General features: G+C 44.8%; 3 protein-coding genes across 3 annotated transcripts; 2 read left to right on the top strand and 1 right to left on the bottom strand.

Moving 5' to 3' along the window:
* Positions 1-8,633: 8,633 nt before the first annotated feature.
* IL18 (interleukin 18) lies at positions 8,634-12,612 on the top strand (the record flags this gene model as incomplete). The annotated part of the gene is made up of 4 exons (XM_081960721.1): positions 8,634-8,673; positions 8,813-8,962; positions 10,145-10,287; positions 11,667-12,612. 4 exons carry the CDS (start codon positions 8,634-8,636, stop codon positions 11,898-11,900), a joined length of 567 nt encoding a protein of 188 aa, XP_081816847.1. The 3' UTR covers positions 11,901-12,612.
* Positions 12,613-13,551: 939 nt separating this feature from the next.
* Positions 13,552-21,752, bottom strand: SDHD (succinate dehydrogenase complex subunit D). Its single transcript, XM_081961371.1, has 4 exons — positions 21,626-21,752; positions 17,630-17,749; positions 16,110-16,254; positions 13,552-14,115 (listed from the first exon to the last, which is right to left on the bottom strand). Exons 1-4 carry the CDS (start codon positions 21,675-21,677, stop codon positions 13,950-13,952), a joined length of 483 nt encoding a protein of 160 aa, XP_081817497.1. The 5' UTR covers positions 21,678-21,752; the 3' UTR covers positions 13,552-13,949.
* TIMM8B (translocase of inner mitochondrial membrane 8 homolog B) lies at positions 21,706-23,359 on the top strand. The gene is made up of 2 exons (XM_081961372.1): positions 21,706-21,865; positions 22,232-23,359. Exons 1-2 carry the CDS (start codon positions 21,776-21,778, stop codon positions 22,397-22,399), a joined length of 258 nt encoding a protein of 85 aa, XP_081817498.1. The 5' UTR covers positions 21,706-21,775; the 3' UTR covers positions 22,400-23,359.
* The last annotated feature ends 682 nt before the right edge of the window (positions 23,360-24,041 follow it).

Below are 24,041 nucleotides of genomic sequence, written 5' to 3'. Positions count from 1 at the left end.
GTCTGCTGTAGCTGCTAAATATTAGTAATTAAATCTGTTTCAGCCATAGTCGTCTTTATGCACAGGCTCTAGGGTGAAGATCTATGTCCTGGGAACACATCCATTATATTTCCATGATTTTGTATTATTCCTATTTTGCTGCAGGTCCAAAGAAATGATACTTCAATTATTCTGGTACAATCCTAAAAGTAGCCCAACTCCTTTAAACTTAACCATTTTCCTACAAGCAAAAGTATGAGCAGTGTGTGTTTGGATGAAAATGAGGCAAATCTTAAGCAATACTTTGCAAGACATGTTTATATTAAACCTTCTGTTTGTTTTGATCCACGTCTGGGTGCACAAGAGGCGAGACTTGGATTATTGTTCAAAAGAAGCTGAGGGAATTTCTCACCTGATATTTCAAGTGTGAACTATAGTCATCTCTCAGCCACTAATGTGATTAGTGACCATTCACAAATAGGACAGTAATTAAAATATTCATTTTCTGACCAATGCACCAGACACGACAACAAAAGTATTCAATGTGAAACTGATTTAAGCCTGGTCATGAAACTGACCAGACAAAATTAAAGGCTGTTTCTGATCTATTAGGGATGCTTTCCGTTAACAATAGGATGGGAAAGATTTGAAGATAAGGAATTATTAAATTATTCTGATCAGATGTTGCAGGTTGAGGCTTAAATAATGTTCAGCCCTAACCCACTAACACGTGAAAGCAGATTATGGAAAGAAAAGTAGCAGTTAGATGTTCAAAAGCAATGAAAAACAAGGGAACCATGTTGGATGTGGAAAATATAATGAACGGTTTAATCACAATACCTATACATATGTATACAGTAATTATCCCATAAGATTAACATCAAAGCATGATTTTATTTTGGGACAAGGTCTATAATGCACAAGCAAAATAAGAACATTATTACACTTTTCTTCCTTTCTATTTTATTTTCATTTCAAGTCACCAACATTATAAAATAGAATTCTTTTTCCAAAGGGAAAAAGAACAAAATAATAAAATATAAGGAAAGAAAAACATCACTTTCTAAAACTCTTTAGTGAAAACAAGTTTTTAGTCTTATATATATTTATCAAAATATAACGTATACAACCCAGCCAAAATTAAAGGTTTATATGCCAAGATTTCACTGTGACTCAGCCACATAACTTTTTCCTATGGAAATGAAATTCCAATGAGTGTAATGTAGTTTGGGTATCTGTCAAAATAAGTCAAGTTCATGGTATTATTTTCGTCACTGGAAATGACATGCTTTAGGTGAAGCCCACCAGATTTTTCTTCATTCTGTCATTCAAAGAAAGGTTAATAGGCCTTTCCATATAAAAGCAGTCCTACATAACTGTTCTAAACCAGCATCTTAATTATAATTGAATTATAACTACTGAAGCTCCTTTAAGTTATACTGTTTTGAAATTGTGAACTATTTTCCAAATCAATAAAAAAGGAAGTACAAGTATCATTGAAGTTAAAAGCCTCCCCCCACCCCAATACAACAGAACAAGTAAATGCATGCCTTAAATCATTTGCCAGATACACCCTCTTCATTTTGTAGAGGGCCTGCAATTGCTGCAAAACTGTGCCTTAGATTCTCTCTTTTCAACTTCAAGTGATGTTCTATAGAGCAAGCTTCTTTCAGAATTCCTTCAAGCTCCTCTACATATGAAGCATCCATTGCTGCTCTCTCACTTTATTCATAAAAAGAAAGAAAAGAAACACCAGTGGTTTAAGCTGCTACATAGAAAACTAAAATTTGTATCAATGTTTTCAATTGTTAAGCATTTTAAAACAATGAAGGTAAGGCATTAAATAGATATTGCGGGAGAATATTTCCTCACTTATAAATATATATATTTTTAGTTAGAAGATACTGAACTAATGGTATATATCTGTTATCTGGAGCTCCCTACATCTCCTGAAGCAACTCCCTGGTCTACCAAATTACCAGATATGAAAGATACACTGAGAGTTATTACAAGACAATATTCCCCCAAGCACACACTGCTGACAGAGACAAGGCAGCAAAACAACCAATTTTTGCCAATGCAATATACACAGTTAAGAGTACATGTTGGTTTAGAAGACAGACACTAAATAACTTTGGCTCTTGCTATATATTTTAAATCTGTTTTTCTAGCTGAAAGCATTTTGCTACCACAATGTACAAACAGTTGGCTTATTTTTGTTTAGTAAATAAAAAGGACTAAAACACAATTTTGGAAATATCAGTTACATCAACAGCTGAACGTGTGTTCAAAAATAAAGTTTAAAATGTCAAAAGTAAAATAATTTACTTGCCTCAAAATTTGTGCATACTTTGATAATAGAGTGTTGATTTCTTTGCCTGTATCTGTTAATACAAATATTTATTTAATTAAAATTTGGTTGTAAATGTAAGCAAGAATGGCTTATATTCTTTCCAAAACAATACCCTTTAAAATGGTTTCCAAAACATCACTTTTATGAAATTTCTGGGAGCTTTCAGGAGATGGATCATTTTTTTCAAAAAAACTCAATTGTGCAGTTCCAGAAGTTTCATTCTATAAAAAGGAAAAAAGGGATGGTTAAAAAAAAATAACATCCATAGATTTCCCCAGCCATGCCAACCTTTGTATCCCTGACTTACAGGATTTTAAATACCAGAACACGTGAAAAGGAAACTACTGCAATTAAACAATGATAATGCTATCTATTTCGCATTCCTCACCTTTGCTTCCTTTTTACGCTTATTTTTGTATTCATCTGACTTTACCAGGGTAGTTGTCATTGTTACCTAATTGAAAAATACAAGGTCATTATTTGTGGGAAATCTCTGGAATACCTGATAACAGCGTGCACACACACACAAAACCAAGTGTGTAGCATATCCTAAGATTACCAGGCTCTCCTGATGCAGTCAAACACACACACACCTCAGAAAAAAGATGACACAATATCTTGCATCTAAGAACAGCCTGTTAAAATTTGATTTTGCCACTACTTTATGCAACCTAAAGGAGAAATCCTAATTTTGTGGTCAGGTATCTGTGTTCTCTAGATAATGCAACATTAATGGCATTGTTGTCAAATTCCACCAGAGGTGATTTATTCTCATCAGGTTTAGGGGTCACACCACAGATGCACTTTGCAGGTTTACCATCCTCTAGCAAAGGGAAGCTAGGCAGCATCTCCCACCCACCCACCTTCAAGAAATGCAGAGCAGGGCTTCCATCCAGACCCAAAGTAATGCCAGGAATGGTGGTTTGCAGAAGCAACCACAAGGCAAGATTTGTGCAAGACTGGCAGCCCAGTGCATGGCAGAGGGTGAGCCTCTAGATCAGTGGTTCCCAACATGGGACCCATGCCCGGGGGACGGGGGATTTGATTTTTAATGGGGGCAATTTGAACCTTGTTTAAAGCAAGTTAATGGCCTTTTAGGTTTCCTTGTGAGTAGAGTTCACTTAAGTAAGTATATTTATTGTCAATTGTACTTAAATACAACGAAATTGGTTTTAACCTCACTGGTGCAACATTATAGCAGAAACAAAAAAGAAAGAAAAAAATACTAGCATGTGCATAAAGTGATTGTGGTTGTATTTAAAAGTCTGACAGCCCAAGGATAGAAACTAGCTTTAAACCTATTTGTTTGGCTGGCTATACTTTGATGTCTTTTGCTTTTACTTTTTGAGTAAAGTAAGAATTATATGTCACAGGATGGGCATCAGGATTTTAGAGATGCTTAGGTGGGGCATGGGCAAAAAAGGTTGGGAACCACTCCTCTAGATAGTGAGATGTGAGGCATATAAATTTAATTTAATCAAATAAATCCAGAGCAACCCCACCTGCCCTAGCAGGGCTCTGTCCTTTCACGTAGTTCACCAGACTCTTCTTTTAGGAAGCTGTTCCCCAGAACGTCCTCTGAATGAGCCTGTTATGTCTTTTTAAAATACACTTTTGATTCCTAACTGTTGGCTGCCCAGACTGACTCCTATGGGAGTCAGAAACCCTTGAAATAAAAATAAAAATTCAAATATATAGCACAGTATTATAATAAAATATATGTAAGGTCTGTACATATATATAATTCCCAAGCTAGCCCTGGCTAAACGGAGGGAAGGGGGGCTCCGGCCACCAACCCCTGGCTTCATAATCTCCCCGGCTGTGGATGATGGGAGTCCCCAGTCCTCCCACTTTCGGGGGCTTCCCGATCCGGGCCCTCCCCTAAATTGCCCCCCGGGGGTCCAAGTAGCACCTGCTGAGCTCAGTCCGGTCAAGAAGGGTTGAGGGGGACGGGGGCGGTCTTTAGACCTGCGGGAATCCCCTGAGGGGTAAATTCGGCCGCGTGAACGGGACAGTACGCGTTTCGGGAGAAAAGGGCCGACGGGGACCCGCCTCTCTTGGGCGCGTCCTCGTGTGAACGCGCCTCACACGGTTCAGGCCGAGGCCGCTGACGCCCTGAGGCCCCCGGAGCACGCCAGTGCGCATGCGCCCCCGCCCCACACCGGGCGACGGTTAAGCAGCATCTCGTGCTGTGAGGAGGAGGGGGGGGGCGTTTTGGCGGGAAACTCTCACGCGCCGCTCAAATCCATCCATTACCTGAGGTCCCTAAACTTGCCTACTTTAAGACTTGTGGACTTCAACTCCCAGAATTCTCCAGCCAGCATAGCAAGTCTTAAAAGTAGGCAAGTTTGAAGACCTCCATTTTAGTTAACGAAAGGAAACTAGTTTCCCAACCTTGGGCACTTTTAAGAAGGATGGACTTCAACTCCCAGAATTCCACAGCCTAGCATAGGTGGCTGAAGAATTCTGGGAATTGAAGTCCAGCCGAGGGCCACAGAGGATGGACTTTGTAATACTCAAAACATGGTTTTCATCATAAAAATAGCACTTTGACTTATATACCGCTTTACAGTGCTTCTACAGCCCTCTCTAAGCGGTTTACAGAGTCATCCTATTCCGCTCCCCCCCCCCAACAATTAGGGTCCTCATTTTACCTACCTCGGAAGGATGGAAGGCTGAGTCAACCCTCACACTGTTGCATTGGCTAATTAACGTGGGTTTTCTTGTATTTTAAATTTGCTTTCCAAAAGAAGACCTATTCTTAGCCACTACCAAGAGCTCCTACTCCCATTTCACCAAGGCAGCAAGCTGTGAGCAGCTGCTACCAGCCCCTGGGACCCATACTTATTAATCTCCCTGCCACAAGGAAAAGGAAGCAGCTCAAGTGGCCTTTAGATGCTTAGCGGGGGCAAGGAAAGACCTAGGACAGATTTCCAAATTATTTCACAAAGACACTGGTGACAGAGAGATGGGTGACCATATCACCCAGCATTCAGGAAAAGAGGCAAAACACCCCTGCCAGAAAGAAATGTGTCAGAAGAATGGGAAATAGCAAAAAACAGAAGTCAAATAGGTTCAAATGTCACAATTTTTTAAAGAAAAACAGCAAAGTAGGATTCTGCTGATATTACTCAACCAGAGGGTCAGAAAAAAAAGGGGTTTAGTAAGCTATAAAACAGACCATAGGCTATAAACCCAGAACTAGGGATTCAAGAGATGATAGGCTGGGTGGGATTCTTGCACTCCTGGAGATAACTTCTGGAGAAGATGGGGTTTGGAGGGATGGAATAGGCAGAAGCCTTTGAGGGCAGAGATTCTTTATTTACTTGCACATTTTCTGCCACCAAATTTAGAAAGTGTAGTACACAGGAGGCTTTAAGCAGGCTCAGTTCTAATCCATTCATGCATTCAGAGATACCCAAGCCTTCCAACAAATAGAAAACCAAATATTATCTTAAGGAAAATAAACAGACTGTCCACCTAAACAGTTGCTATACTGATCAATCTCTGTGTGTGTGTGTGTCTGTGTGTGTATTCCCCTGGAGGAGAAACCTCCCCATCACCAACTTCCTTGGCAACTTTAATATCTGTGAATTTCAGCTCTCAGAATTCCCCAACTGCCCAGGTTGGCTGGGGGAATTCTGGGAGCCGAGGTCTACAAGCCTTAAAGGTTCCAAGGTTGGACACCCCCCACCCTCCCGGGCTCTAGAATCAAGCCTCTTGAGGGGACCCAACCCAACCTGCTTCCCTTCCCCCCCTCCTCCCTGCCAAGGAAGGAGCCCAGCAGCACCTCCTGCCATCCTGGGTTGGTGGTCGCACCTCCCCTTGGTTTCCACACTCCCACTCCCAGGTGGAGGAAGCCTCTTCTGTGCAGGAGTTTCCTTGCAAGACACTCCTGGGTGGTTCACTCAGGCTGGGTTTCCAGGGTCCCTCTGCTGTGCCCCCCCCCCCGCCAGACACACACCTCGGAGAATGGGTGCTCCTTTCAGACACGCTTCTACAAGAGAAAGGGGCAGAGGGGGGGGGGGTCCAGCGAAGGCTGCTTTTTTCTTCTTTTCGTGCAGGGGCTGTGCGCCTTCGCTTTTCTTTTCCCTCCTCCTCCTAATTTCTCTCTCCCCCTCCCTCCACTCTCCGTCCCTCTCTGTCTGTCTCCCTCCAACTCTCTCCCCCTCCCTCCCTCCCTCTCTGTCTGTCTGTCTCCCACTCTCTCCCCCTCCCTCCGTCTGTCTCCCTCCCTCCCTCTCCCTCCATCTCCCTCTCCCTTCCTCCTTCTCTCCCTCTCTCTCCCCCTCCCCTCCCTCCCCTCCACTCTCCCTCCCTCCCTTTCTCTCCCCTTCCCCCTCTCCCTCCCCCCCTCTCCCTCTCCCTGTTTCCGATGGGGCTGCCTGACCTATTTTTCCCCTTTCACGCGCAGAAAGCAAGACCCTCTCACCCCCCCCAAACCCCCCTCCCCGGGGCTCCCGCTTATTTTGGGCTGAGTATTTCCTGGGGTGCAGAAGCGACTCTGGGCGCTGCTCCGTCTCGCGTCACCCGACTTTCGGCCGAGCCGAGCCCCGCGTGCCCCGAGAAGGCGCCCGTGCCGAAGGGGCGCGCACCTGCCGAGCATCCCAGGCGGAGGGAGAGTCCGGCGCGGGCCTCCTCTTCCTCCTCCTCTGGGGCGGGTCGCCCTTCGGGGCCGGGCAGAGGCGGGGCGCCGTCTCCCTGCTCGCCGGCCCCACTCGGAGCTCCGCCGCTGCGCAGGCAGGTGGGTTCCTGGGCTGGCGGGCGGAGGGGCTCTGCGGCGCCCACCCATCCCCGGGCAGGCAGCGGGGCGCCCTCGGCCACTCCCGCCCGCGCCAGGCGACCCCCTAGGAGCCCGGGCGCCCCGCTCCTGCCAGGGTCTCCGGCGGGTGGGCGCGGGGCGAGCCTGGGAAGCACCGTCCGGGCCCGCTGGAAGAGGCAGCGGCGCTCCCTGCCAACCGCGCCCGCCCGGGGAACCGGTTTTCCAGCATCCTTTGGGCAGGCGGCGAAGCTGGAAGGGAGGCGGGATGCCAGGGTGCCACGCCTGGAGGTGGCGAACCTGGGCCCGCGGCTGAGCAGGGAAGCTCTGCCCTTCTGCCCTTCTGCCCCTCCTCACCCCCCCCCCCGCCTTGCCCATGCGCCAAAGGAATCCTATTAACTTCAAATTAAATAACTAAAAGGAGGTGATAACATCTCCTCCTCCTTCCTCCTCCCCAGAGGGCAGAGATGTGCAGCAACATGACCCAGATGTTGCCGGTGGGTTTGGACCAAGGCAACCTCTATTTCGAAGGTAAGAGGAGGCTCGAGAGCCCTTCCATGCCCGCTGAGCTTGCCTGCCGCTGCCCTGGAATGAGGAAGCTCTGTGGGAGGGGAGGATTTCTCTAGAGCCTGAGGAGCTGGCACTGAGGAAGGAAGGAAGGAGGGAGGGAGGGAGGGAGGGAGGGAGGGAGGGAGGAAGGAAGGAAGGAAGGAAGGAAGGAAGGAAGGAAGGAAGGAAGGAAGGAAGGAAGGAAGGAAGGAAGGAAGGAATCCTACAGCTGGGGATCCCATTTTAGTCCGGGCAGAGAATGGGAGGGCAGAATGACCCTCTGACTAAATTTAAATAATGATTTCATATTTTCTTTCTCCTTCTTTGCCTCCCTCTTTCCTGCTGCTGAAACGAAGAACAAGGTAAGCAGCGCAAACACCTCTCTGAACCTGAAATGCTGGCTTTGGTTTTGTTTTGTTTTTAAATGGGCCACTTTTCTTTCTAATCGCTTTCATAAGGTAACGTTTATAGCAGGGGCATCTGCAAACTTGGCCACTTTTAAGACTTGCGGACTTCCATTCCCAGAATTCCCCAGGCAGGGGTTGAAGTCCGCAACTCTTAAAAGTCACATTTCACTAATCCACCTGAGCATCAGGGTGCTTAAAAATCAAGAGAAGTGATTAGAAATAGACGAAGGACAAGCCGACTCTATGCCCAATCTGCTCATCCAAACAGTATTTTTACTTTACGTGCTTGCTTCTATTATGGTTTTACTGAATGGACATCTTTTAAGTTAATTTCATGAACTGCAAAGACATTTCTCTATTTAAAAAAATGCTTCACTATAAAAAAAATTACAGACTCACCGAAATGAAAGAAAGTATTAGGTCACCAAATTATGGGCAAAGACAGAAAGCATATTTGGTTTTCTCATTCTTCTCTGCATTTTTGCCTGTTTAAAATATAGTTCTTTTCAAATATAAATGAATTATGCTCTGTCTGTGTGGTGTGTGTGTGTGTGTGATATAATATACATTACATATTGGGGGCAAGATGCTAACTCTAAAACGTTTAGAGACGTCTGTAAAGCACTGTGAAGTGCTATCTAAGTCTAAGTGATCTTGTTATATATACGGTATATACTTATATTTTGAAAAATTAGTATGCAAATACATTCCAAAAGAGATAATGTACTCCCTGTTGTGACATCAGATTTATCATCTCCTTCTAAGTTTTAGAAACAGATAGCTGGAATAGATCAGGAAAACGTGAACGCGCCCAAATCTTCCGAAGTCCTAATAATCATGTCCTCATAGTACAGTCGCCTGACGAAGACTATCCTGCAGTATTTGAACACAGAACAGACCAGGAAATTCAGAACGGTACAGTAGTTGTTTTGCACCTTTGAATGTCTGAACAGATTAAAAGGGTCTCACTGTTTTCATTTTTTTTTCTCCTATTTCGTGCACCAGGAAAAGAACTTGAGGAGAAGCAGGTTGCAGATCAGTCACTGCAATCAGGACTGAAAATAGCTTTGTAAAAGCGATGCAGATAATTAATTACATTAGAAAATTGTTTGTTATGTGTCATAAGAGTTTATTGTCGGAACAGGCGGAGTTTCTGAGTGAAACCTGTTTTCACATATTGTCAAGGCAGTTCTTAAAGGTCAGAAAAATATGTAAATGAGCCAGAAAATCTATCAACATTTTATGGGTTGCCTTCTTCCAGTAATTTGCAGATCATTTATGGCAAGTCTTAGCAATCCCTCTCCTTCTAGTCAAATGATTTAAAAAAAAAACACCTGCAAGCTTTTAGAATTGCCTAATGCATGAACTGAGTAATTTCTGGACTAAGAAACCTTCCTTACAAACAATCATAGGAGAACGTGATAGCCAGGTTTGAGGTTATTTTATCTACTGCTAGACCCTCACGAGAAGAAACCCAACCTTTCTATTCTATACAGAATCTAGCAGGACAACTAGATTCTATAACCACTTTGTTCCCTGTGCCATCTGTCTGATAAACTCACAAGATTCCTATTTCTCGCCATGTACATGTAAACAACTGAACTAGACTGTGTTGTTTCTTTCTGTCATATATGTGGGTGCATGCATCATTTTGTATTTATTTATTTACTTATTTTGTCATGGTTACATAGCTTATATTGGAGGTGATGACCCTTTGAGAGCTGTATGCAATGAAATTTCATTTTAATGTACACTGATTTAGTGTACAAAGCAACAATAAATTTATTATTCTATTCTGTTCTATTCCACATTCTATTCTATTCTTCTATTCCACATTCTATTGTTCCACATTCTATTCTATTCCACATTCTATTCTAGTCCACATTTTATTCCACATTCTATTCTATTCTATTCTACTATTCTATTTTATTCCACATTCTATTCTATTCCACGTTCTGTTCTATTCTACCCTACCCTTCTATTCTCTTTCTCCTATTTTATTCTATTTAATTCTGTTATATTCTATTCTACTCAGAATTCCATTCCATTCTAATTATTATTTTACTCTATTCTAACTTCTTGTTCTTTTACCTGCAGTATCAGGAATCAAATTTGACATCCACAGTTACCAAGACACCAAGCCAAAGGGTCTGTCTGTGGCCTTCACCGTGGAATGTAACCGCAAGGTTTACTACATGTTTGTGGAGAAAAAGGAAAACAAAATGAAGGTGAATTTTAAGGTACGCTCTTGTCAATTGGTGTTGAGCTGAGAGGTTAATTGACTGGTTTTTATTGTTTATTGTTAAGTTGGGAAGTCTGTGACCTTAGATATTCCTTATCTGGGTGGTTGGTGTAATTATTGCCGGCTCTGCTTCCTGAAGCTGGCTACAGTCCTTGCTATAAGAAAGAGATAACTTTTTAAGTTCTTAAAAAGTTATCAGATAGCTTGGCTGCATCTTCAAAACCCAAGTTTAAAAAGAATTAAATAGACTTAAATCTCATCCAAGGATGTTCTTATCATGCTTGTTAAGACTGATTCAGAGGTAAGGCCAGTTCATGTTCACTACTACTTTAAAGAGTCAGATCATGCATCCTCCGTGTGAATTCTGGATTACCTAAACAAACAATATCTGCAAATAAAGTGCCGATCTTGGCTAGTGGTGGTGGAGTCAGTGAAGTTCATAGTAATAATAGCCCTATTATTATGGGGTATTATTGGATATTGGCTGACTCCCAATTAATTGTCCACCCACCCACTAGGAGTATAGAAGAGCCAAATTGGTTGTGTGGATGTAGTTTAAGACAAAACTAAATTAAATGTCTATGGAGATTCTCATCATCGGAGTCCTCTCTGCAGGCACGCCAGCTGCCACCGCAGCTCAGCTCCACTGCGCAGGTGCGCATGCCTTCCACCAGCCAGCTGGGCTCCGGTTCTGCTGCGCATGCGCAGAGTACAAGCGGGGGATGTGCAAACACATGCACAGGGTGTGGGGGCGCTCACATTGCATTTTGGGGGTTCACATGCATGCACCAACCGCATTTTGGGCCCAGAAGGCTGCCTGCACCAACCTGGAAGCCAAAAATGGGCGAGCCTCCCCCCCGGCATGCACGAGGGATATGTGCAGGGTTGCTCGCTTTGCATTTTTGGATTGCACACGTGTGCCCATTTGCACCCACACGTGCTTTGGGCACTCGGCACCAGAAAGGTTAGCCATCACTGATGTAGGTCATGGTTGCCCCAAAAGCAGCTTTTTCCAAAGACTTCTGTTTTTCCTTGCAAGACGTTTCACTTCTCATTCGAAAAGCTTCTTCAGAACTGAACTGAAGAAGCTCGTTGGATGAAAAACGAAACTTCCAAGGAAGAAACAAAGTCCAAAGGTCTTTTGAAGAGGCTCCTTTGGGGCGAAATTAAATGAACAAAAGTGCAGAATTGATTTAAAGAGAAAACAGCCTCTCTCCCATCCGACAACTGCAGCACCAAACCGGCTCTTTAGCCCAATCCTGGGCTCTCTTTGAGACCTTTTGCTGGGCATCATGAATTCTGGCTAGTGGTCTTTCTCTTTTTAAGTTCCCTGCCATGCTGGGAATCCCTTTCAGGGTCGTTTGTTCTGCATTTCAGGTAGGGACGATTCCCCAATACATCGAAGGAGACACCAGTAACATCATCTTCATCAAAACACAGTTTTCGGCTGGCAGCCGGCAATTTTACAAGTTCGAATCTGCTCTGGAACGTGGCTATTTCCTGGCCCTTGAGTGCACTGAAGATAGCCATAGGACCGTATTGGTGGTCAAGAAGGTAGAACTGGCAGATGAAGTGGATGAATCCACCAAGCTCTACCACTCTTCACTCTGACAAGGAAACCCAAGAAAGAAAGAAAAAAACGAGACTGCAAGTAGGCCAAAAAGCAGATTTTATAGGAAGAGTAGATTTAGCGCATGGAGAATATTGTAAAATTGCTCACGTTCCTTGCTTAATATTTAAAAAACTGATTAGTGGATTTGTCTAATTAACACTATCTAAAATTGGGCAGGGTAAATAATTGCACTACAAAATCCACGCAAATATCCACAACTTTGCAAGGAATCTCAATTACCAATAAATACATTTTAAAAAATAGACAATAGCCAAACAAAAAATTGTGGTAAATCTAATGAAATGTCAATATTTCAAATCTTCAAGGCACATTTTTTTAAACTGAGATGTTATATTTTTAATAATAACCAAAAATCAATCCAGAAGTTGTTTTGTTATTATTATAAGTATTTTTATAGGTCGTAAAATTGGGTGCAACTCAATTTAATAACTGCTTTGTTTAGCAACATAATTTTTGGTCCCAAGTGTGATCAAAAGTCAAGGATTACCTGCATTTGTTAACTGGCAAACAAACACAGATTTATGAATTGGGAAATTCTGGTTTCCTATTTTTTTAAAAATAATGTCCTGGGTATATCATCTTGATAACCGATTCTGGGTGTGCATGTTTATTAATAACTAATTTTTGCTTTATTCATATGCTATATTCTTTTAGCTCATTATAAATAAATAAAATACATAAATACAAAAACTCAGGAAAATTCCCACATTGCAATCAAAAAAATGGTCCATACAAAAAAAAGGGTACCAAAAGAAAAGAGGATGTAAATACTTCTCTCTAAAAATGACTAAGAGAAAGATAGCCCCCCCCCCAAAGGTCAAGACCTAACGGCCAAGGTCAACATCTAAACAAACATCAAGATTTTTATTTGGTCTGGAGCAAAAGGACAATCCAGTTGCAATCTCAGCGTCAAGACGACAACCCAACAATTTTGGGGGGGGGGGAGAAATCAGAGAACGCAAGAGAAAAGAGAAGGGTGAACCTCAGAACAGGACAGCCATATTGGCAGATTCTGGAAATCTGCTTGTTTCTAAAGCAAGTTTCTAGATCTTATGATGGAAAAGGCATTGTTTCTAAGCTCCGTATCAGCCATCGGGTACCCAGCCAATGCTCAATTCAACCTCATGAAGGATGTGCAGAAGCTGACTTGGCTTTGTGACCCAAATACGTGCATGATTTCTATTTGAGGCATTTTATCTCCATGCTGACAAGGGAGCAAAAGGAGCTGTAATGCTCCAATTAAACCACCATCAGAATTTTCTAAGAGGAACTTTCATTTTGCTGTGCCAGAATATGTCTAAACATGGTGGGTTTTTCCAAACCTCCCACCTAAGTTCTGCACTTTTTTTTCCATCCGTTTTAAACATCTATCAAGGTATATTTTTGTATTGTCATGTTTATTTTGTTAGTTTGGGAGGGAAGGGTATGAATATATCCAAAAACTTTTGTTTCTTTTTTTAACCATGTGAGACGATACATTTAAATGAAGGATGTACTTCCCCCCAACCTCCCCTCAACACTACTCAATCATCAAAATGAAGTGCGGCTTTTAAAATTCTGCCCCACAAAACCTGACACCTCCAGAGATCACAGAATGGGTAAACCCTGGATTTCAGACTCACTCAGCTGTGGGTTTCAAAAATCCTTTATTGTACAGTGTTTAGATTTCCCTTTTGCGTTGCGCAAGATGCCACATACATGCTCCATTCGCTGCAGCAAGACAGCCAGATATCAACGTGAAATGATGCTGAGCTCAGCCTGCGGCTAGAGAGGGGAAGGGCCTCCCATCTGCAGAAGCTCCCAATATAATACGAAGCTTTTGCCCTGATTCTAGCTTGGTTCAGATCTAATTCTCGCCCTTAGCAAGAGGTCTTCTGAATGGCAGCAGCCGTGGACGTGGCCACGGAGGTTTCCCGCCAGCTATCCTGCCCCACACAGAGCACGCTCTCGGTTGTTCTCTAGCCCACCCGCAAAGACTCAATCATGTAAAGCAGCAGAGAACCGTGGCTGGACTCTGTGGGCAGGCATCAGAGGCTCCACAGCATCGCCACTGCCTTGCAGATGCCCACGTCGTGGTAGTTGAAGTAGCAGAGGCCGGCAAAGGTGACTGCCGAAAGCAGGTAGAGGCCAGTGTTGGCCAGCTTAATGGAGGTCTTTCCGTGGACATAGTCAGTTAGAAATTGCCCCAGGCCCCTGCAGGGAAGGGAGAGAAAGGAACAAACAGGAAGCTGGCTGAACGACATGTTTAAATCCTTCCAAAGCTTTTCAAACTGCGCTGAGTCGAGTTAGAACTCAGCCGCTTTGCAAATTACTCAGCGGGCGGCCAGAAACCACAATGTGGAAGAATGTATTCCCACTTCCCCAAAGGTTTGTTTCATTTGATTTTGGTTTCCTGCTTACATGGAGGGCTGAAAAGTTCATATGAAGCCCCTGGAGAATGACTCACCCAATCTCAGAGGCTTTAAGCTGGCTCCAAAGAGAGGAGATGCCCTCCAGATGTGGCCGCACCCCAATTTCCACCCAACTCAGCCCACCCTCTCAATTAAGGGGGTTGTTTGGAGCTGTAACAGTTCACTATTTTGGGGTTAGGCTGAGGTGTGTGTGTGTATGGGGAAATGGGGGAGAGAGAACTGGCACAAAGTCACCCAGGTGGCTTAACGTGCAAATATTAGAAGGGGGAACAAGATTGTTGTCAGCCAATAAATTTAAATAAGTGAAAATACCAAAATATATGAAATATTAGTGCAAGGACAGGGGAAGGAAGAGCTGGGATTTTCCCTGCTATAACAACAGACAGTATGAATATAAACAATGATGAAATGTGATGCCAGTCAACGGAGAAAGAGAAGGAAATGATGCAACTGGCACAGAAATCCAGGGAACAGTGATGCAGCTAAAAGAAAGTCATATCTGGGATTGCATCAGCACAGATACGGTTTCTAAATCCCAGGAGGGGATCGTCCTTAAATCACATCCCAGGGATTGTCTCCTCTTCTGTTCTTTCGCTCTGTAAAGAGGATTCTGGCAGAAGGAGAAGGAATGCTGAGAAGTGCCACAAAGATGAAGACCAGGGACTAGAAACCTAAGCCCTATGAAGGGATATTGGACAAACCGGTCACATTTAACCTTGAGAAAATGACTGAGGCGGGGGGTGGGGGGGTTGATAAGAGTCAGAAAATGGAGCCCAGTGTTTTCTTGGTTCTCCCAAAGGACAGGCCATGAAACAGACTTTTTCTGCCACAGGGAGCGGGATTCCAAATGAATGTTAAAAATGCTTGGAGTAAGCAGTCCGTGGTTGGGCTGCCTGCCCTGAGCCTCCTGTGGGTCAAATCCTGTTGGCCCGCAAGACACCCTCCGCCTCCAAGTTCTCGGATGAACAGTCTGGCGTGATGACACCAAAGGCCCCTCTTCCAATGCAGGTCACGGAGAAGGAAATTAAAACGGCCAAAGGGAGCCAAAGAGAAAGGTCTGTTTTTCTGGGTAGGGGAAAAGATTTTTCCTGCTGAAATGTGGGAACTTTTGCAAAAGAAAGAAGAGCTTTCCAGAAACGAGGGAGGGAAACCCACAAAGGGGGCAGGGGGAGCAAAAACATAAAATCACTTGTTTTTGAAGCCCTTCGCCCATTTTTGGCAGGCTCAGGCCTCAAAACATGGCAACAGGCCAACTGAGTCGTTTTCTCACTTCCTAAAAAGAGCAAAAGTTTCTTACTCGCCACAAAAGAGGACATCATCCTTTCCAGGAACCCACTTGGCACAGGACGGAAGGTTACTTCAACAGCCCTCCTGGGTTGCGAGATTTTCTTCTTAACAACTCCTGTTTACAAGGCCTGGATTCTTACCCACTGCTTTCGGGGGGCAGGGAGCAGCCTGAATGGACCCAAAAGAGGCTGACCTGGGGGGATTTTTTCCTCCCCTTACATACACATCATTACCCAGAGGAGGAAATTCCCAATTGGGCTGTGCCCAAATTCCTCAGGCACAGCCCTTGCTGTCTGCCGCAAGAGGTTACCGGGCAGAAATGTTTCGTAGGGCAGAAGGGAAAATAATTACAACCACAGACAAAATGTGTTTGGCTTACTGAAGTTTAGTTAAGCAGAAGTATGAACAAAACAAACCTTTTCAGTCTTATCAACTACTTTTTTTAGATCAGGGTTTTGTTTTTTCCAAATTTGGGTGGCACGGACTTACCAGTGCCCGTGGAGTGTGAGGGTTGCTGCCAGAGAGTAATCCACAGCTGCTCCAGGATACAGATAGGCCGCTGGCAGGAGTCCAAGCAGGAGGATGCTGACTGCTCGCTCGCTGGTCCAATGCAGAGAGGCGGCCTTTGAACCAGCTGCAGACAGATGCAGCATTTTAATGCCCGAGAAATGGCTTGCTTGAGAGCTGGGAGCAAACCCTCGAAAGGTGAGGGTGGGAGGTACGTGTTTTATCCTGCAGGAAGCTGCTCAGGGTCATCTTGAACCACAGCAAATAAAATTGATGATATTATGCAGCGTATTAAGAAGCTCCCCTCCCCCTCCTTCAAAAGGGACACGAAAAAGAAACATGCCAGACCGTCAAGAACTTCGAATCTGGATCGTCGGTCCCTCTTTTCAGGTCAGTCGTGACTTTGAAAGGTTGCTAAGCGACCTGTTGGAACTTGAGGACAACCTGTATCTTGTTTGGGGTTGCAGGCAGCTGGCAGAAGCACAACTGAACCAGCAAGAGGGACTCTCTAGGGTACGGGTGTCAAACTGGATTTCTTTGAGGGACGGATCAACATTGTAGATCTCCTCCTTGGGGGTGGGGAGTAGATGGGATGGATGCCTCCTGCAGCACCCTGCCAGCCAAAACAGGGTGTGAGGGGGCCTCGTGCAACCCCCCCCTGCCCCATTTTGGCCAACAGAGTACTGCAGGAGGCGTCCGTCCCTGAGGATCCGTTTTGGCTGCCAGAGGCACCGCAGGCCAGTCCTTTTCCAGCCCAGCTCCGTGGGCCAGTTGTAAGCACTCAGCAGGCCAGATACGGCCCACAGGCCTTGAATTTGACCCCCTGCTCTAGGGTCTAGGTTTTGGTAAAGGACCCTAATTGGAGCTCAGAAAAGAGGAGCGGGCAGCCTTCCAAAGAAAGGTCGCCTTCTGAATATCAAAGCTTTTGCCCACAGCGCCTGTATGGGCCCAAGCCTATTTCCACGGTCATGAGGAGTAGAAACTTGCTATTTTATTTCTTTACAGTAAAAGAAAGTTAGATCTAGAAAGAAAGATCTCCTTTTGAACCCAGTCTTGGGCAAGCAAAACTTGTCTGCTTTTCTTTGCTTAAAGAAACTTTATTGGTTTTATTATACTTTGACTATAAACAGGAATTGGACAAACTAGATACTTGCTTGTCCAATTATTAAACAATGACATCACAAGAGAGAGAGAAAGTTGTGTCTCCCTTGTTTTAGCTTGTTACAACCTTGTAATACCCCAAGCAGCAAAATTGAATTTTTCAATTGAACACAGCCATGTCTCAAACATGAACACAACTTCTTTTCACCACGAAGAATGGGAAATTTTTTTCATTGAATCAATGGAATCCATAACCTCCAGGGATATTGTTCAGGAAAGAACAGTGAAGCTGCTTAGAAAGTTCCCCTTTTCCCGCCCTCTGAGACAGGGGTCAATGAATCATGAGACTAAGCATGACACACAAAGCAGGCACACAAAAAAGGAACTAAAGGGAGACCTACCCAAACTGCTGGGAGATGTGTGGAATTTGCATATCTCATGACGATGCTGATGATGACAGGCCTCAATCGGTCTAATCAAAGCAGCCACTGGTCTAGCCAAGAGATACTTGTTCAGCACAACTGTGGGCACAAGAGATGCATCTCATTTTGTAAATAAGACGACATTGATCTTTTTTTTTTTTCATATTAAAATATCGGACGCAGTGCAGCCATCCTGGCATTATCTCTGCCATACACACTATAATACAGAACAAATATCATATATACTTGTTCTGTCCCATGATTCCAATGAATATGCAGACCCAGGCTTGGCTGTCTGCCACGACTAATTACATAAAGCCACCCCTTGGCTAGGAGCCTAGAAAGCTATCTTCAAGAAACCAAAATTAGACTTACGGAATGCTTTCTCAACGGCTAGTAAAATGGACTGTTGTTTCCTGCAAAGATTCCCCTCCCGTCGCTCCACCTATAAACTCTTTCGGAGGGGCCATAACCTTAGCCACCTGTCCTTACTTCCTTCTATGACGTCTATCCACAGCTGTTCCTTTCTCCTCTCAGCTCTACGCATACGCACATCAGGGACAACCTCCCTCTGTTCCTCTTCACTGCTCCCTGCCTCAGATGCCACCTGGTGGCCAACAGGCCTCTCTAGTTCCTGCTCTGACTCCAAACACCCTCCAGAGTCTTCCTCATCCTCTAGAGCAGTCCCATAATAGTCTGAGCTGTTAGAGTCCACCAACAGCTCAGCCGGCCGTTGCTGGGCCACAATAATACTACTCATACATTACTAATTATATACAATTATTCTACCCAATATACTCATTTTTACGCATATTACAACGCATTTCTGGTCTACAAATCCTGCTTATTTCCTGTTCCAACTTCCACCTCTCAGTTCCAGCCATTGATAAAATCTATTCCATATATCGTGATATCCTGTCTCCCCTTTTTCTTTAATTCTAACATCAATCTAACCGATTCTGCACAATCCAATACTTTATTATCTCTCTTTCTAAAGGTATATTTTCACATTTCCATTGTTGGGCATATATCATTCTCACTGCTGTTATAAAGTATAGTATTAAATATGTTGACCCTTTATTGTACCTCTCTGTTATAATTCCTAATAAAAATAATTCTGGTTTAAATTCTAAACTTTGTCCAACCATTTCTTTTAACCACATCTGAATCCGTCATCAAAATTCCTTTGCTTTTTTATATGTCCACCACATGTGGTAATATGTGCCTGGTACTTGATTGGATTTCCAGCATTTCGGGGATAAGTTGCTAAACGTTTTAGCTAATCTTGTCAGAGGAAGATACCATCTATAAAACATTTTGCATAAATTCTCCTTGTATGATACGGCCAGCCTTAATTTCCTATTTCTTTCCCACAGTTTTTGCCATTTTTCCAATTCAATATTATACCCAAATTTTTTTGGTCCATACCACCATTGTCTCTTTTGACTTGTTCTTCCTCCATTTTACATCTAGTAGGTATTTATAAATTATCTTTATCAATTTCTCATCCGTCTCCAATAAAAAATTGCCTAATTTCATTAAATCTCTACTAATACTCCACATTTTCACATCCTTCGTGTAACATGATTGAATTTGTAGGTATGACCACCACTCCAATTCCAAGATCATTTTGATCTGATCCCACTAATGCTTATAACACACTATAACAATACACAATCACAATGCTAAAAAATTTTTTAAAGGCCCTTTGTCAGAGCTGTAAAGTGTAGAAGTAAAAAACAAGCGTTAATGCAGTGAAGAAACAGCAACTCACTTATGTATTGAAACATACTTTAAAATAGAAACATGGCTTCCATAAGCATCAAGCAGCCTTGATAGCACTGTAAGCCCACTCAGGACTATTCACGGTGTAGAAAAACGGATCCCCCCCCAACCTGCCTATCATCACTTGAATGTGAAATGTGTGAAGCAATCTATAAATTGGTGGGGGAAAGCAACCCAGATGAATAAGATAAAACTGGATGTCCGTCATATTCTAATTTTTTTAGTGATTCTGGAAGCACTCCAACCCCATGTAGTCTTCACACATTGTGAAGTGATGGGAATGTGCACCTAAGACTTTGTTTGCCAATGTGGCCTTTGCTGTGTTGAAAGGAATCCTTGAGGTTACACAATCAACACACAGGTACAGTAGAAGTGGTACCCTGCTCAACAGTAGTAACTGTGAAAGGGATCTTGGAGTCCTAGTGGACAACCATTTAAACAGGAGCCAGCCGTGTGCAGCAGCTGCCAAAAAAGCCAACACAGTCCTAGGCTGCATCAGCAGAGGGATAGAATCAAGATCACATGAAGTGTTAATACCACTTTATAATGCCTTGGTAAGGCTACACTTGGAATACTGCATTCAGTTTTGGTCGCCACAATGTAGAAAAGATATGGAGACTCTAGAAAGTGCAGAGAAGAACAAGAAAGACGATTAGGCGACTGGAGGCTAAAACATATGAAGAACGGTTGCAGGAACTGGGTATGTCTAGTTTGATTAAAAGAAGGACTAGGGGAGACAGGATAGCAGTCTTCCAATATCTCAGGGGTTGCCACAAAGAAGAGGGAGTCAAGCTATTCTCCAAGGCACCTGAGGGTAGAACAAGAGGCAATGGGTGGAAACTAATCAAGGAGAGAAGCAACCCAAAACTAAGAAGAGATTTCCTGACAGCTAGAACAATTCACCAGAGCTGCTTGCCTCCAGAACTTGTAAATGCTCCAACACTTGACGTTTTAAAGAAGAGATTGGATAACTATTTGTCTGAAGTGGTGTAGGGTTTCCTGCCTAGGCAGGGGGTTGGACTAGAAGACCTCCAAGGTCCCTTCTAAATCTGCTATTATATTGTATTATCTGAACACACCAGACTTCAGGACTATGTCAAAGCCCATATTTCTATATTTAGGCCCAATTAATCACAGCTCATTGGGTTATGTGTGCACAACACACCAAACCATAAAACAAATGGGCTGGGTCGGCACACACTGTGCTACACTATCAAAAAATGTGAAGGGCGCCACATGCAATCACCGTTTATGGCTCAGTGTACTTTGTATCAGGATTACATGGGTGGGATTCCTACCATCTTGTACTCGGCCTTGCAGAGAGGAAACCTGGTGCAAAAGAGCTGGAAAAACAATGATTGAGTCTGACAGAGATCATTGCACACAGAGCAATAAAGGCTTCCCCAAAATACCCCCCCCCCCATTTCAGTTAGGCAAAACCACTGCCTGAAACGCCCCCAGGAAGAGGCAAACGAGGGAGATGAATTTTCTCTTTGTCTCTCTCTCTGTCTTTTCTTTCACTCTTTCTGTCTCTCTTTCTTTCTCTGTCAGGGTCTTTCTGTCTCTTTCTTTCTGTCTTTGCAAAAGATGGATGGATGGATGGATGGATAAGAGATATAAATAGGTAGATGATAGGATATATATATAGGAGAGAAACTACAGGCAAATTCCTGGCAATCTTTCCTGCTGTCGTCTCCTATTGGTATCTTAAGATACCAATCTTGTTATCTTATATGATTAATGATTGCAACTATGATTGATGACCTGTGCCCCCCCCCCCCTCCCTCTGCCGCTGTGTCTGCCCTGGGAGCTTCTGCACCGAGGCCAATCCCTCTGGGCCAGCCAAGGACACCCGTGTCCGTCTCCTCCTCCTGGGCGAGGCCAGGGAGCTGCCCAGGGGACACAACGAGGCGCTCACGGGCGTCCCCTTTGTGGAAGCGGGGGGGAGGGGCGGTTTAAATTTAAGACACGATCCGCGGTCGCCCTGCACGTCCCCTGCGGCCATTCAGACGTGCGGGACGCGTGTCTCCGGCCTCCCCTCAGCTCAAGAGCGACGCTGCGCTTCCCGGCCGCGGAGGGAGGGAGGGAGGGACGGGGGGAGAGGCAGCGGCGGCCCAGGTGGCCCTTCTGCCGGGCGCTCGGGCCCCGCGCCCCGTGGGAAGGGAGGCCCCGGGCGGACCGCCCACTCACCGGCCGCCGGACGCGCCCCCTGCCCGGCCCGCCACAGCCGCAGCGCCGCCATCTTGCCCCTCCGCACAAGGGCACCGGCCGAACAACCGGAAGCGGAAGCGCGGGGGGGCCTTCCGGCCTGGCCGCTCTTCCTCTTCTTCCTCTGCACTCATGGCGGCCGAGCTGGGCCAGGAGGCCGAGGTGGCCGAGCTGCAGCGGCTGGTGGCGGCCGAGGAGCAGCGGGCGCGCCTCACGGCCCAGGTGCGCTCACGGGGCTGGGCGGCAGAGACTCCCGTCCGCTTCTTCCCTCTGCGGGGGGAGGCCGAGGCGGGGGAGGGGCAAAAGTGGGGGAGGGGCAGGAGGTCCGGGGAGGTCAGAACGGGGGAGGGGCGGGAGGTGCTGGGAAGGCAGGATGGGGGAGGGGCGGGAGCTGCTGGGGGGGGCAGAATGGGGGATGTGGGGGGCAAGGAGAGCTTGGGGCAAGATGAATGGAGGGGACTTGAGGGACAGGCAGACTTAAGGGGCTTGGGGAAGGATGGGAAGGCAGGGCGTCTTGGGGTTGACATCGGGGTGAAGGTGAGCCTCCCCCCCAAGCACCACCTTCCCTCGCTTGGCTCCCCCTTCCAGGTCCACACCTTCATGGAGGCCTGCTGGGAGAAGTGCGTGGACAAGCCCGGCTCCAAGCTCGACTCCCGGACCGAGACCTGCCTGGCCAACTGCGTCAACCGCTTCATCGACACCACCTTGTCCGTCACCAACCGCTTTGCGCAGCTCATGCAGAAGGGCAGCCATTGACACGGCCCCCGGCAGGCTCTGGAGGGCCCCCTTCCCAAGTCAGCCTGGGGAAGAGTCTGTTGGCTGCCAACGGGTCCTCGGTTTCCTGACTGGCAAGGAAGGGGACTTTGTGGAAGAAATGCTCGACTAAATCAGGCCACTCCAAGCAAGTGGACTATTACAATGCTGGACTGTTTTCCTGCCCTGTCAGGAGAAATAAGAGTGAATGCACCCAGATGGTGTTAAAGAAACTCACCTATCAAATGAAAGGAGTCTAATCACATTGGATCTGGACTGGATCGGAAGCTGCTGTCATTATCAGTAGAGAAAAAATGTGATTTATTCTCCTTTTATTCTTTTAGCACATTAATTCTAATTCTGATCTAAGCTTATAGTAATATTGGGAGTTCGATCAAACATGTATTTTATTCCACTATGGGGTATGTTTGTACAAAATGGAAATCCATCATTAAATGGAGAATGGTTTCGTGAGTAAATCTGGTTGTCTGGCTTTGTACAATATACCATCAATTAACCACAGATACTAAATCCACACAACAGACTACAAAACAGCACTTTAATCCTGTAAAGCTGTGCAGAGGCACCTGCTGTTTTCAATCAGAATAACAAGTCAAATGCCATATTCTGAAAAAAGTAAAGAGAGAAAAAATGCACCCTGTGGAATTCCTCATCATTTAGATTTTCTCTCTTTTTCCCCTAAATCAGACACATTTCCTTTGAGTAACCCATGAACCTTTGCTCCCACACACCACAAATCAGAAATGCAGTTAAAGGCGGCCTCTTTTTGGCTGAAGTCAACACTTTTTATTTCTGCAGACCGTTTAAATCAACTCATGCCAGTGTTTTTGTATGTATAAAAAAATAAGTTTGATTTTTTATAGAAACAATTTCAATGGCTTCGCTTCTCGTAGCAACAGTTATTTCCAAAAATACTTTTTATATCCCTGTACACAAAGGACCCCCCAAAAAAGCCCAGCTTATTATTCTACATTTTAAAACAGGGTCATTCCACAGACGTTTTAATGCTAGACAAATTTGTTCGGGGAGACCAAGGGGGGGTGGGAGTGTTAAATACAAAGCTGGCAGAAGGTTGAAGTGAGTATTTTCCAAAACTTTGTGAAGGGGAATTGGGGATGGCCAGCAATAGAGAACTGTCCTGTGTTAGTGCCTTCAGTTTTCAACAAACCTGCTCAGTGTGTAAAGGCATATTTTTGTAAATCTCTTTGCTTTGTTAATTTTCAAGGCTTCTCCCATATTTCAGGAAGAACGGTGTGTTAAGGAAGCTTTGAACTCCGCCAGGGTGACCCATCCCTCTTGCAGAACTGCAGTTGTTAACATTACCTGGGGAGGTGGGAGGTAGGAGGCAGATGTGATTTGGGCTGTATCCTGGGAATGTCCTTCCACAGCCACTTAACTGGCATTAGAAAGCCATGAAGAGCTTTACCAAAAAAGAAAGAAAGAAAACCCAACCATAATACGGCTCTTAATTTGGTACCGCACACAAAGATAGATCCTCCCCCTGTTGCTCATCCTATTAATTCAGCTACAAGAACCTGAAGACACTGCATCTTCTCTGGAATTAACTTTGGGCAGCAAGAGATAACTTAGGAAGAGGACTCGGCCAGCCAGAACAAGATCTGGT

This window comes from Natrix helvetica, assembly GCF_964273705.1.
Source record: "Natrix helvetica genome assembly, chromosome: 8".
Taxonomy (NCBI): domain Eukaryota; kingdom Metazoa; phylum Chordata; class Lepidosauria; order Squamata; family Natricidae; genus Natrix; species Natrix helvetica.
Note: the sequence above shows the minus strand (reverse complement) of the source record. Positions and strands in the feature narration are given on the sequence as shown.